Source organism: Prosopis cineraria, unplaced genomic scaffold, assembly GCF_029017545.1.
Source record: "Prosopis cineraria cultivar Desert tree isolate PC_DT_omini unplaced genomic scaffold, ASM2901754v1 PC8, whole genome shotgun sequence".
In the NCBI taxonomy this organism is placed as follows: Eukaryota; Viridiplantae; Streptophyta; class Magnoliopsida; order Fabales; family Fabaceae; genus Prosopis; species Prosopis cineraria.
In genome coordinates, this window is record NW_026555339.1 from 25,260,829 (window position 1) to 25,275,772 (window position 14,944).

General features: G+C 30.8%; 1 protein-coding gene across 1 annotated transcript; it reads left to right on the plus strand.

Annotated features, from left to right (window-relative positions):
- Positions 1-9,998: 9,998 nt before the first annotated feature.
- Positions 9,999-14,197, plus strand: LOC129317502 (peroxidase 5-like). The gene is made up of 3 exons (XM_054961817.1): positions 9,999-10,097; positions 12,727-12,867; positions 13,412-14,197. Exons 1-3 carry the CDS (start codon positions 9,999-10,001, stop codon positions 14,195-14,197), a joined length of 1,026 nt encoding a protein of 341 aa, XP_054817792.1.
- Positions 14,198-14,944: the final 747 nt, after the last annotated feature.

Sequence of the window (14,944 nt, forward strand, 5' to 3'; positions counted from 1 at the left end):
GAACTCTACATAACCAAACTCATTGAACTCTATCATTTTGCAAATCATTAAACTCTTTACAATACATATACTCATAGAACCTCACTGATAAGAAATCATTGTACTCTACCAAACACAAAATTATTGGACTCCTATACCAATCATTCATTGAACTCCTATATCAATCAATCATTGAAATCTTCAACCTCATGTTTTCATTAAACTTCACAAACTTTGATTCCATTGTACCATACATATCTCAAGTCATTAAACTCACATTGCTCAAATTCATTGAATACATATTTTCAAAATCATGGTACCTTACACTTTAATAATCGCCAAAATCTAAAGTTTTAAAATCATTGAACTACATTAAATCACCACTCATACTAGGCTTTTCAAACAAAGCAAACCACATTTACATTTTTAATCAAATCTCACACAATTCAATTATCAAATCTCAATCGATAAACTAATTAACACACAAAAGTATAAGATAAAATTATCCCGATTATGCCAAACCTTTGAGAGGTCAAAGGTTTCACTCCTCAAATATTACTCTCAAAGCTTTTAAGAAGCTAGAATGGTGCCAATAAGATTGCTCTACAAGTAATCACAATATAATTCATCAATATTCACATTTGGGCTAATTTTAACTAATAATCCAACACTTCTTAATGCTCAAAATTCATTCTTGACTCATATAAAAGTACCCATAAGACTTCTTAGCTTCCTTTAAGTCTCATTATCATCATTAAGCTCTTTAATGGTTATTATTCGAAACATAATGCCCAACTAACATATTTATGAGAATTTTCGAACAATTAATGCCCTTCAACTGCCAATGATCATATCTCAATAAATATTAAGTTTCATTAGCTCAATCTAGTCCCATTAACTCTATTTAAGTTAATAGGTTCAGACCTATAGCCTATATAGATCGAAAATTATCATTATCAATTAAACTCTAACTTCTACCATTAAGAAAATGGAAGAAGAGAGAAGGATTTAAGTAAATAAACTTACCCTTAATGTTTATGAGCTCCAAACTACTCTTATTACTCAAATTCTCTAAGCCCTAGCACTGCTCTCCCGTTGCTCTCTTGTATTTCTTTATTCTTCCACTATTTTTTTGCTTCATTTCACGAACTTATGATAGCAAGAAAGTGACCATACATTGTGGCAGACACATGATGTGCCATGGTGTATGGCATAAAGAGCATCTCCTAAGCGTGTTGCCGTACATGCATTGTGGCGTGTGGCACAGAACATTCCCTTTTAGAATTTCTTCTTCTTTTCATTTTTGGGTGACCCGATTCTCTTTCAGACCTGCATTTAGGGCTGAAATTGAAACCAAATATACCATTAGGTCTCTCTGGCCACACATCTTACTAATAAACTTAATTAATCTAATTAGACTTAATTAACCTGGTTTAAGATTGAGGATATTACAATAGGAACATTTATGTACTCATTTTCCTTTCCTAAGGTTTTGTCTGATTAGGCTTTCTTTAATGAAGTTTTAATAAGGCATGATATCTTTTATGGACATCCAAAGGGAGTGTTCAGATATTATGTGCATGTTCATATCATTTAGTTACTTTGATATCTTTTGATTATTCCAATATCTTTTAGTTATTATCATTTTATATATTTTATTTATTCTAATCGGTTACATTTGTGCCTATAAATATGAAGCACCTCATTTGTATTTAATACACTTAAATGAGAATAGTTTTTTCTCTTATTCTTTGAATATTATCTCTCTCTAATATTTATCTTCTCTTCTTCTAAATCTTTATTTATTTTATAACTCACCTTTTTTTTCACTTTTTTGACTAGTGGAGAGATGTAGCTAGCTTGACCTTAGTCAAATGCGTGAGAGGAATTTCACTATTCCAATGCACAATCCAAGGATAGAATTAATCGCTTGATCCACTACAACTCAAGGTTTTTATCAAAATTTCTTACACATGTTCACGATAGTATCATTTAAGAACCATCTTCGAAACTCAATTTTCCAAATACATGAAGTTTTCCAAAGAACACATTTTCAAACAATTATTTCACTTGACCAGATTTTCAAAAGCATAAACATTTCACAATCTCTATATTAGTTATGGGGTAACCTTCATTATAAATTTCCTATATAATACCACACCTAAATCAATTATGATTTGACCTAACCACTACTCCAAATACATTTTAATTTACAATATACCAAAATATTCATTATAAATGAACACAAGCATGTAAAGAAAATTACAAAGTACGTGGTTATTTTTCAACTCAAGTTCTATCCAAGAACTTGAGATCTTTAACAAGAGAAATCTCTATTGAAGATCACACATGGAAGATCAATAGAGGAAACAATAAATCAACACATTCAAACAATTAAAAACTCAAGCAACACACTAAATTTGTTAACTATCAATCTAGGTTAGAGAATCCTAACTTCAGCATGAAATTCAAACCTCCCTTAACCAATTCCTCAACCTAAAATTCTAATCTCCTCACATAAAACGTTAATCTAGAAATTTCCAACAATAAATCCTTGATTAATTTTTGATAAAAAGTCCTAACAATAAATTCTTCCTAAAGTTTTTTTATTTCAAAAATCCAATTATGATAATGTATTTCATCGCATATTAGACTTGGTTTATGCATTCTTTGGTGTTATAATGTGTCTCTTATGCTAAATTGCATAAATGATGGAGTTTCATTGTATAAAGGATATATTGAGCATAAAGGTGAATTTTTACTCAAATTTCACTTAAGCCTTGATCTTATTTCTTTTAATGAGTAATTTTGATTGGTAGAATTAGTTTTTATTGATTCATATAGGTTAGAAGTTATTGGCAAAAGACATAAAGGCTAGGATGTGTGCATTGGTCTTGCATTGGTAATATGACTGTGAGAGTTCTTTTGCACTTACATCTTAGTCTTGCATTTCACTTCATATGTTTAACTTCATGCTTCTACCTAAGTTGAATCTAATTGTCACACGCTATGGTTTATTTCAATATTGATTATTCTACTATCTTGAATGTTAAGTCACATAAATGAAGAGAGTGAAGTGCATGTAATGTGATATAAACTAGTCACTTAGACATTACTAGATGATGCCACATTTATAAGTGTGAAGAAGGTACACAATTTACTTCGGAGGATGGCACACACTAGATCAAAATTGGAAGAAGTTGTAAATGGAAGATTGTAGAAGAATCTAGGAAAGAATACGGCTTGCGACTTGCAACTTGCATAACCACTTGCATATTAGAACTGTCACCATTCTCCTCCAAAAATAAGATTAGTTGCTCCCACTTGGCTTGGAAGTTTTGGCTATTCCCAACTTCATCTATAAGACTCACATATTCTATCTTAGATACACAACTTTCCATTAGATTCTCTCTCTCTCTTTCTCCCAATTTCATTTTCTCTCTTCTTTATACATTTTCTCTAATTTTGTCTCCACTGTTCATCAAATTCCCCCACTATATCTCTTTCATCACTCCACCAAATTGCTCAATCTTAGTCTCATTATTCTCCTCTCATCAAAGCATTCTAAACACTATAGCTTCCATTATCATCTGTAGCTTGACTTCTTTATTTAGATGGCTCTCATGTGTGTGACCTTGGAGCCATTCATGGAGTTTGAAGATGAAGATGGAGGGCTAAAATCAATTGGTTCCATAGAGCTTTGAGGATGGATTGAATTCAAGAACTTCAACAAGACTAATGTTAAAAATTGTGTCCTTTGGCTAATTATTGTACTATGAACATTATTATTTAATAAATTTCTCTTTTGTCATCATATTAATTGTATGTTTACTATGATAATTGTATATTTGGATAAACTATAGTGATTGTCCTAAATGTTCCTAATCGATCATCTATGAGGGATCATTGATGAAACAAGACTAGTATGACTTTAATTAATTATGGAGATATAAATCAAAGTTGTTGGCAAATGAAAGGGTACAAGATGCTAGACCGACCCACTATGAGAAAGCTGTATGGTATAAGTTACAAGCTTATCTCATATGTAACTTTGTCATTAAGCCATTTGACCTGAGATTATCATGGACTCTTACATGATGACCATTGAATTATGACCAAATTAAAAGTCACTTTTAACTGGGTGATTATAAAGGTTATGATTGAGTGTAATGATATTTATGTAAAGGAATATAAGTGGTCAAGACAGAATTTGGCCCTCATGTTAATTGAGAGATACTACGAAACCTCTCGATAAATAAGACTGAGAAAATGTATGGTCATATTAAAATGAAAAGGGTTTTTCCTATTACTATAGTTAGTCTACTTAAAGATCAAGAAAATAATATTCAAGTGAAGGAGAATTATAACTTTATGTCTCACACTTGATTGAAATATTGTGCGATAAAAAGGATGTAATACGATTATATGATAGACTATATTGGATCATTTATCCCTATATGACTTGAGTAGTCATAATGTCTTTCTAGAGGCCACTTGTGACTTGTAGGCTAGTAGTGTTATTGGCCTATAAAATTGCACACAAGAATAGTCTAACTTAAGCTATAATGTTTAAGTTCACTGGATAAAAAATGTGTCTAAATTCAATGAATGTATTGCTTTATCTAAGGTGAATGAATTATGTGTGTGTATTTGAATATTCATATGATAAATATTTGTGTGTGTATATATATATATGTATATGAAATATAAAATTCAAATATAATATATATATATATATATATATATTCATGTATATATATAATATAATATGCATATGAGATATATATGTTATGTTATGTTATTGTATTAGTTTTAAATTTAATTTTATATGATAAATTAAATTTAATAATTAGCATGATATAAGAAGATATCATATCGGTTCTATAATAAATTTAAATTAGATATGATATCATAAATTTAATTTATGAGATAAATTAAATTTATTTTGTTGGTTATAAAAACTATAATCTATATAATATAGATAAGGGACAAGTTTTCATAGAGAGAGAGTCTCTTAATAGCAAAACTCTAAGAATTATGAAAATATCCTATAAAACAAAGGAGTGTTTGATTGACGGGCCATTACACTACTACAAAAGATGGTTTTAGGAGCACCTTTATTGGAGCAAAAACAAAAGTACTCCTCAATTGAGAGACAAAACTTTTCGAAGCACTTTTTATTTAAAAGCGCTCTGGAATGCATAACATATAAGAGCGCTTTATCAACGAGCGCTCCTAAAATATCATAAAAACATAAAAAATAATTTATACTTTCTTTAAGGAGCGCTCAAAATTCGTATGCTTTTAGGAGCACTTATAATAAGAGTGTTCCACAAAAGAAAATAATAAAAAAATATATTAATTTTTAGGAGTGTTTATTTATAAAGTGTTTTTAAATAATAAACTCTTTAGAAGTTCCCCTAAAGATTTATAAAAAAATAAAAAAATATTTTTTTTAGAGTGCTTTATAATAAAACACTTTAAAAGATTCTAAAAAAATAAATAAAAATTGATATTACCTTTTAGAGTGCTTTATATTTAAACACTCTAAAAAGTTTTAAGAAAATAAATAAATAAAAAATAATATTATTTTTTAAAGCATTTTGTATTTAAGCTCTTCAAAAGGTTAAAAAAAAATTAATATTTTAAAACGCTTTCTATTAAGTGTTACAAAAGATTTTAAAAAATAAACAAATAAAACATCATGTCACCTTTTAAAATTTTTTTAATAAACCTTATAAATAATTTTTAAAAAAATAATAAAATATGATATTATTTTTTAGAGTACTTTTTAAATTAAGTGTTGGAAATGTTAAATTTTAAGAATACTTTACTATAAAGTTTTTATGAAAGTCTTTTTTAATTTTTTCCTAAACAGTTTCTTTTTCAGATTTAGAGCGTCAGATGTGTCGCCCCAGTCCCCAAGCGGAGTCGAACCTTCTGTCACAAAACCCTCTCCACCCTTCGTCTGCGCCATCCCGACCCGACGCCGCAGGAGTTCGCCGTCGAATGCCGTAGGAAGCGTCGCTCTGCCGTCGTCACACGTGCCCTTTCAGTCGCTTCGATACCACGCTGTTCCCGCTGGACCATGTGTTTTCCGTCGCTCTCAGCTGCTCCGTTTCTGCTGCGCCGCTGAACCTTTTCCTCTGCTCCATTGCCCCTTTCCATCGCACCGTTTCCAATGTTCACTGTGCCGTTTCTGCGTCGCCCTCAGTCTTGGTCGGCAACGGGTAAGTACATAGCAGTTTTTCAATTTTATTTATTGAATATTTAATATTATCATGTTATATATATATATATATATATATAATATTAAGCCGTATTTGTCACTGGGCCCTATCACTCCGTCCACATTTTCGATTTTCACTGTGCTCTAGCCTTTGTCCGACCTTCCGAACGCCCCGGCGTTTTCTATTTACAAATGGGGCTCATCTATTCGGGCCGGCTTTCTTACCTCATGGGCTCATGTATTGTTAGTACAACCACCATCATTTTAGGTCTTTATTCAAATTTCAAAGGGTTAATATATTTATTTGGATAGATAATTTGATGTCCTGAGTGTCCTAAAAGACTACACTGTAATTAGGTCGCTTAAAAATTTAAGTTGATTTCTCTGTTTTTTCCCAACAATTTTACTCATTATGTGTGTCGGTGGTGGTTTTGGATCTTTTTTAGTTTTTATTTTCCCTAGTCTCTTGTGTTCTAATTGAAAAAATTTCAAACGCCTAGGAGTGTACAGGAGCTTGTTCCGATCCAGTTCCTAGGAATTATAATCGATATCGCGTCCAGGCCATCGAAAAGATCTTTTTTTTAAAAAAATAAAAAATCCATCAATTTCAATAATATAATAATAATAATATAAGATATAAAATTTATAACAAGATGTAGTATTCACAAGTTACCACTTTCAAGGTTAAAGGCAAGAGAGATATGTTATTTTTAATTCCTTACAATTTATGGCGAGTTGTTATTGTTATTTATTGTTAAATCTAATTGACATTTGAGTCGATGAAATATTTTATTTTTTCAGGCAACATTGAGTGCTTGTTGGTATCAATCCATTCCTCCATGCAATTTATTATCTTTACTCATTAAGAGATAATAACATTAAGAATTACAGATTTATGAGGATATTATTTAATCAATAAGTTTTTTATCCTATATTTGTTATACATATCAATTATAACAATTGGTAAGAATGGCAAGTTGGTATGCCTAATTTTTATAGGGCCACAATACGTTATCAAAGTGGTGAAAGTCTTCCTCCAAATATGGAAAAGTTTGATCTTGTTAAGTTTTATACTTGGAGAAAAATAAATGTTTGTATTATTTGCTTAATTAAACAAGTTGGTGTGCATTTATATGATTGTTTAATTGATATTTTGAATATGTTATTTTGGATTGATATATAACTCTAGAAAATTTTGGAAAATTCAATTTATAGGGGAGACGCTACCATATTTTCACCAAAAAATCAGAATTACATATATAATTTCATCCCCAAAGTGTTAATAATTAAGTTGAAATTTGTTTATATCTTATTTGGATAATGACATCTTGTATTGTTTTATAGGTACCTAAACAAGTACAAGGTTGAGAGTGTGGATATTATGTGATGAAATTTATGAAAGAAATAATCACATAACAGAAGTTGATCATTTCCGAGAATGTAAGTCAAGTGTTTTAAAATTAAATTAATATAATGTTAATAACATATATGTTGCTTCATTTCTCATGTAGTATTTTGTGAGAGCAAGAACTTCGCATTTTATCATAAAATAGATAGAAGATATAGTTAAAGAGTGATCATAATATATAATTGGTTGTTTGTCATGATAAGTAACTTGGCTTTTAATGTTAGAAACACCAATAGTTTTCATTTGTTGAGCTAGGTAGAAATTAGACAAGTTAGGAAATTGAAGTAGTTGTTTTATTTTTAAATTCTTTCATTGTATATAACCTTTTATATTCAATCATAATGTTTCTGGATTGGTTTTTAATATTAAAATTAGTCATTTTAAACCGATAATATAAGGACATATTGAATTAATTCAATTGTAAAAAATATATATAGATAAGGGAGTGCTCTTGAAGATCTTATCATACAAGAGCAATTTACTAAAGAGCACTCTTGTAAGTTATCATTAGGGAGCGCTCATGAGAGGAGCACTCTTGTAAGGTATCATATGGGAGCACTCTTGAGTAGAGCGCTCCCGTAAGGTACTATAGGAGAGTACTTTACTGAAGAGCGCTCTTGTACGGTACCTTGAGTGCTCCCATATGATAACTTATGAGAGCACTCTTTAAAGAGTGCTCATGTAAGCTAACATTCCCATTCTACATACAGAAGCACTCTTCAAAAGTGCTTTGGAAGTTGACCAAAAGCGCTCTAGTATATTCGAGAGCGTTAGTTATGAGAGCGTTTCCAAAGTGCTTCCAAAGGTCATAATAAAGTGCTATTGTAGGGTTATTTGTAGTTGTGTCAAATGTTGGAAGCGTTAGAACACTATTTGTATTGGAAAGCTATTTATGTGGATACCAATAGAGGGAATCAATCTGCTTTGTCATAAGCTCTTGAGGTTTGAAATACTTGAAAAAAACACATGAAAAATTTAATGCCAAAAGGTAACTCTTCTATCCACCTTAACTTAAACGAATTCGATAGGTTTGCAATCGTGATTGGGGATTTAAATTTTAATTTTTCACTGTACCTCCCAATCCAATAATCAAGACTCTCTATTCCTTTCTACACTTCTTTCAATCTAGTTATGTTTATATGATGGTTTTATTAATGTATCTAGATTGATTCTACCTAGTTGGAAACTTGTAAAAAGGAGTTGATTGTGGGATTGTTATATTTTTCTTTTTTGTTCATAATTGTAATTGACCTTGGAGGTTAATATTTGAATAAAAGTATGTTTAATTTGATCCATTTTCTTCCTCTCTTATCTTTATCAAATGATTGGTAATTGACTTGGGTTGAATAATCTATTGTCAAATGATTGGATTAGGGATAGACATCATAAAATGCCTAAACTCAAAAGCATTATCATCAATCAATTCTTGGTTTCATAATTGCTTAAGATGCTGAGTGTACTAAATTAGTCATCAAGATGGTTTTGTGGCTAGATTAGTACTATAGTGTAGATTCTTCACTTCTCTTGGTGAATTTCGATATCAAGAAGAAAAGGTTGCCTAAATCGTCCATTTGGAACTATGATTGCATAACTCATTGCCTCCTAAAGAACCTGTCATCCATTGAATTCACTCACTCATTTTACTTTCTTTTGTTACTTGTTTTCTTCTTGTTAGATTTTGCCTAGTATTCACTCTTGAAAACTCGTTGGTAACTTGTGACACTTGAGAATCACTCTAGAATCAACTTGAAATAGCTCTTTGGGAAATGGCCTAGATCATGCCCTACGCACGTTAGGGTGAAACTTAATATATTAAGTTGGTGCATATACAATTATTGCTATCAATTTCTACCCTAGCCAAACACTATTCAATCTTGAGGTTCCATCGGTTAAATTCCCATATAAGGTCTACAGAGTCAATAGATATAAGAATCTAAGCTATATTCAAGAGGAATTAAAAAATCATTCACCCTAACTAGCTCAATTTAATCATCTAGAACAGAATTTCTAAACCCTAACTCAAGAATTGTGTATAAAATTAGAAGATTATTAGAGGTCAAGCACCAAAATATTCCTAACCCTTAGAACCTTTGAACCCTAGTAGTGACAGGTTTTTTTCCCCCCACACGAGTGTTTTATAATGATCAGAACCCTAAAATTTTCATTTTAAACCCTTATATATGGGTCTGGTTTCGATCACATCCGCCAGCAGTCATGAAAGTTTAAATTATGTCCACTAGTATAGTTGAACAACAAACAAGGGATGTTGCCTTTGTTCATGTCCGCGCACGGATATGAAATACACACTCCACGTCTGTCCATGAACATGGACAGAGAGCTGAGGCTCTTCTCTTTGTTTGCATCAATCGAATCTCTATGTGGATGACAAAGTCACTTGAAACTCAGTATGTTCTCAGAAAATGCACAAGAGACAAAGATGAGAAAAAGGAGTTTTTCGGGTCTGAGAAAATGCATAAATGTGTAACTATACATACATAACTCCAACGTATAGGAGATGGTTTCTAGATATACATGAAATTGTTGATTGTTCCCTCCCATAACCTTGAATTCTAAGGGGAACTACTACACTCAATCGCCCTGTTTTATTATACTTAAGGACCCAATCTTTTTTCATATTATGATAAAGTTTCATTCTATAATTGAGTTTGTATTTGGGCCTAATCCACCAAAGATGGATAACCCAACAACACTGATTTTTGGCCAACAATAAATGGCCAACAATACTAAACTAAAAATAATACTTTAATTTCAAATGGAAATTGAAGCCAAAATGCAAATCCAATGATGGAAATAGAAAACTAAATTTAATTAAAAAAATCATTAATCTCTTAGGCCAAAATTACTTGAGATGGGCAACGCTCAAATCTATAAGCATGTGCTTCAGACAGCAAATATTGTGCATGCTCCTATTCTGCCCCACACACTTTCGTGTGTCCCTGAATCCTCTGTAGCTTTATTCTATGAACAAGAAATTATACGAAGAAGAAACATAAGATGAAGAAGAATGGAGTATAGAAAACGACGAAGAAGGAAATAAGAGGAAAAAAAACCGCAAGAGATTGAAAAATAAAAACATGGAAAAATCCGACCTTACACCAATTGATAAATTAAGCGCATCAAGCAATTGCAAAATTGAATTTTTTTGTTTGAATTTTAATTAAAAAAAAAAAGAAAAGACGAAGCATTGCACCAATGCCCCGAAACAAGCCACCATTGCATGAAGTCAAATGAATTATTTTTGGCTTTATGAATAGTAAATTGTGTCTAGAGCCATGAAGTCATTTTTCTAGCTTGTGGCTTTGGAAGAACCCTTCTGTGAGATATATTGATATCTTCTGGTGCATTATCACACAAAGTATAAAACATGATCCATATTATTCATGAGGAACTGCCAGGTGTGATAAATTTTGATAAATATGTAAGCTCTAATTTCATTAAAAATCTCTCTTTTTATAAAGGGAAGTATTTCTCAAATCATTTTATCATGATTTTTCTCAATATAAATGTAAATAATATGATTAAAAAAAACTTCGGGCTAAAAGTTTGAAGTTAATGAATGTCGATAATCATTTCAGTACACTGTTTACTTCTTAAATATAATTCTAGAGATTGAGTGAGCATACATAAAAAATATACTTATAGAAAAATAGGGTTAAAATGAAAATTTGTAAAAATATACATATTTAAACAAAATGCAAAGGGTTATTTTCACGCAAATTTAGAAAAATATATTTTTGGTTAAATCAACAGTATTTGAATGACGGACTTAGATTGTTTTTAAAATAAGGGAGAATGATAATTAAGGACCTGCTAAGAACATTAATTTCAATTATGGACCGTAAAATTTTGAAATCAGAGTTAAGGACTATGGTCCTTAATTGTGATAAAAAAATGTAATTTGTGAGGTGGAATTTACTAACGTGACTTGAAAATTCACTAACTCAACTTAAGAAAATTACTAACGTATATTGTGAAAACATGAAACCCCACTTGAAAATGGAATGTTTAACAAAAAGTGTCACTTGGGAATTCACTAACTAGACTTGAAAAAATTTCTAGCGTATATTATGAAAAAATGAAACCTCACTTGAGAATCATTAATACAAAATGACTTATCCAAATTTTATTTTTTATTAAACAATCGATTCCCAAGTGAAGTTTTATGTTTTCATAATATACGTTAGAAATTTTTTCAAGTCTAGTTAGTGAATTCTCAAATGGTGCTTTTTGTTAAACATTTCATTTTCAAGTGGAGTTTCATGTTTTCACAATATACGTTACAAATTTTCTCAAGTTGGGTTAGTGAATTTCCAAGTGACAATAATGAATCCCACTTCACAAATTATATTTTTTTAATCACAATTAAGGACCATGGTCCTTAACTAGAATTTTAAAATTTCACAGTTCGTAATTGAGATTAATGTTTTTAGCAGGTCCTTAATTGTCATTCTCCCTTAAAATATCTTCAATGACAAGCGTGCTTAAAGTAAATATAAGGAAATATATTTAGTAAGAACTAATCAAAGCTTGATGAAGAATATAAACCTAACAAAACAGAACATCAATCAAAGCATTATGCTATTTTTAATGAAAACACAATAATTACAACAACATTTATTATAACACAAAGTAATTTGAATGAAGAAAAAGTTTTGAATGAAACGAAAACCTATTTACCTTACTGAATTTGGAAGGTCTAAAATTGTGTCTTGATCGTTACAACCATTAGAGGAATTAGAGCAATATTAGAAAGCTGTCAAATTGTTATAACTATCAAAAATATATTTTTAAAACTAATTTTAAATTACGCTATGATATATAAGTGCCTCCAGGAATTTTAAATTTGCAGCAAATAATTGAGTTGAATTTCTATTGAAATAGATTCAATTCAATTATCAATGATGGCAATGACACGCTTTGTCATCATAACCCTTTTTATTTTTAACATGCACATCAATCCTTTAAGAGCTTTTCATCATCGTTTTGATCAATTTTCATTTCCACTTAACCCATTTGATGGTAATGAAGAAGACACTTTTCTTCAACCACCACCATCATCGCAACAAGTTAATCCACCAATGCTACTCAGAAACTCCAAGAAGATTTTTATGGTCAGAGTTGCCCGAAAGCTGAACAAATTGTTGCTGATCAAGTTGCCCAGGTTGCAAAAACCAATCCTGATGCAATAGCTGCCCTCATTCGTCTTCAATTTCATGACTGTTTTGTTGGTGTAAGCTTAATTTCTTCCTCTTCATATATATATATATATATATATGTAGATATTGGTTCTTAACTATAGGTCTAAAAGTGTCTACCCTAATTTCATCTTTGATACAATATTTTTCAACTTTTAAAAATAGTATAATTTAATCCTTGCCATAAATAAAAAATCTAACTTTAATTGTTAGTTGATTAGAAAGTCATAAAAAATGACCTCAAAAATTTATATAAAATGATCCAAAAATTACAATAAAGGACACAAAAATTTCATAAAAGGACCAAATAAATTTATCGGCCATTTTTTGTTATTTTTGAGAACATTTTTTATCATTTTCTATTCAACTAACAATTGAAGTTAGCTTTTGTTAATAGTAGAGGTTAAATTGCACTATTTTTAAAAGTTAAAAGGAAATATTTGTGCCCAAAATGAGTTAGCTAGAGTTCTAGACACACCTGGACTCACAGCTTAGAGACAATTTGCCCTTTTACTCTTCAAGTTATATAATTCTAATGAATTTCTTATTAAACTAAATGAGTTGGAAATTTATTAACAGGGATGTGATGCCTCAATTTTATTAGACGAAATGCCTACTGGCGATGCTGTAGAGAAATCATCAATGTTTAATGGTGAACTCCTTAAAGGTGCAGATATCATTGATGACATTAAAGCAAAGCTAGAGCAAGAATGTCCAGGAATTGTGTCATGTGCAGATATATTAGCTTTTGCTGCTTCAGAATCTTTGGTATTAGGTGGTTTGCCAGCTCATCAACCTAAACTAGGTGGTCGTAGAGATGGATTGGTTTCCATTGCTTCTAATGCAGAAAGTAACCTACCATTGCCAACTTGGTCGATGGATCAAATGCTACAACTTTTCAACAGAAAAGGGTTCAATGAGGAAGATTTTGTTGTTCTCCTTGGTGCACATTCAATTGGTGCTGCTCATTGTTCTGTATTTAGTGATAGGTTATACAATTATGAGCAAAGTGGGAAGTCAGATCCAGCTTTAACCCAAGAAGTCATTAAGGAACTCAAACAAAAATGTAAGATCCCGGGAACACCAGAGGCAAGAGAGAACCCACGTGTGAACTTTGATGAGACCCCAACAATAGTTGATAATATCTTCTTCAGGAACCTTGTTGAAAGGAAAAAAGCATTACTTGCTTCAGACCAATTATTGATTGTTGATAATAGAACAGCTCTGATTGTGGAAAAGATGGCAAGAGATCCCAATTTGTTCCCTAGAAAATTTGTTGTGGCAATGATGAGATTGGCTTCTTTAGGTGTGCTCACAATGAATGAAGGAGAGGTTAGGACCACATGTAGAGCCACCAATAATTGAATTCCCTTCAATTCAAGTGAATGTATTTGCTCTGTAGCTAACGATTTTAATATACAATTTCATTTTTGTTCTTTTGGTCTTGTGATTTGTGGTTATTTTATGTTGATTTTTAATTTGTTTTAGCATTTTCATTCTGAAATTATTCATGACACATGATAGTTTAGAAACATGTTGAGCTCAAATAAGTGAAAATTAATGTAAATTAATATTAAAACTAATTGATAATTTAAAATGTCTATAGCCAACATGTAATGCTCCTATAAGCAAATATAAATGAAGCACAATTTGATGTTTAAATGCTCAAGATTAAACATAGATAAATTAAAGAAGAAAAGATTGAACATACAAGCCCCAACCAAAGATTCTATCCCGAAGTATCTAGGCACCAAACATGTAACTCTCCACTATGACAGCCCACCAGCACACATACAATTAAACGAGAAACATCCATATAACTTATGACTATACCATTTTATAGGACAATTCACTAATCACCTTAAATATATAATATTTTACCCCATGAAAACTTATTCATAAGAAATAATAAATAAATATCAGAAGTGAGGGATCAATTTTGCCGCCATTCAGGGAATAATTGTAGCTATGAGCAAATATAGGAATATAAAGTATTGGAAGCATAAAGTTAGGTTAATATTATAGTATTGAGATGTTTTGTAACATTTGGTATCAAAGTCTTTGATTTCACATTCTGATGCCACATGTTACATAGTATTTCAATATTTACTT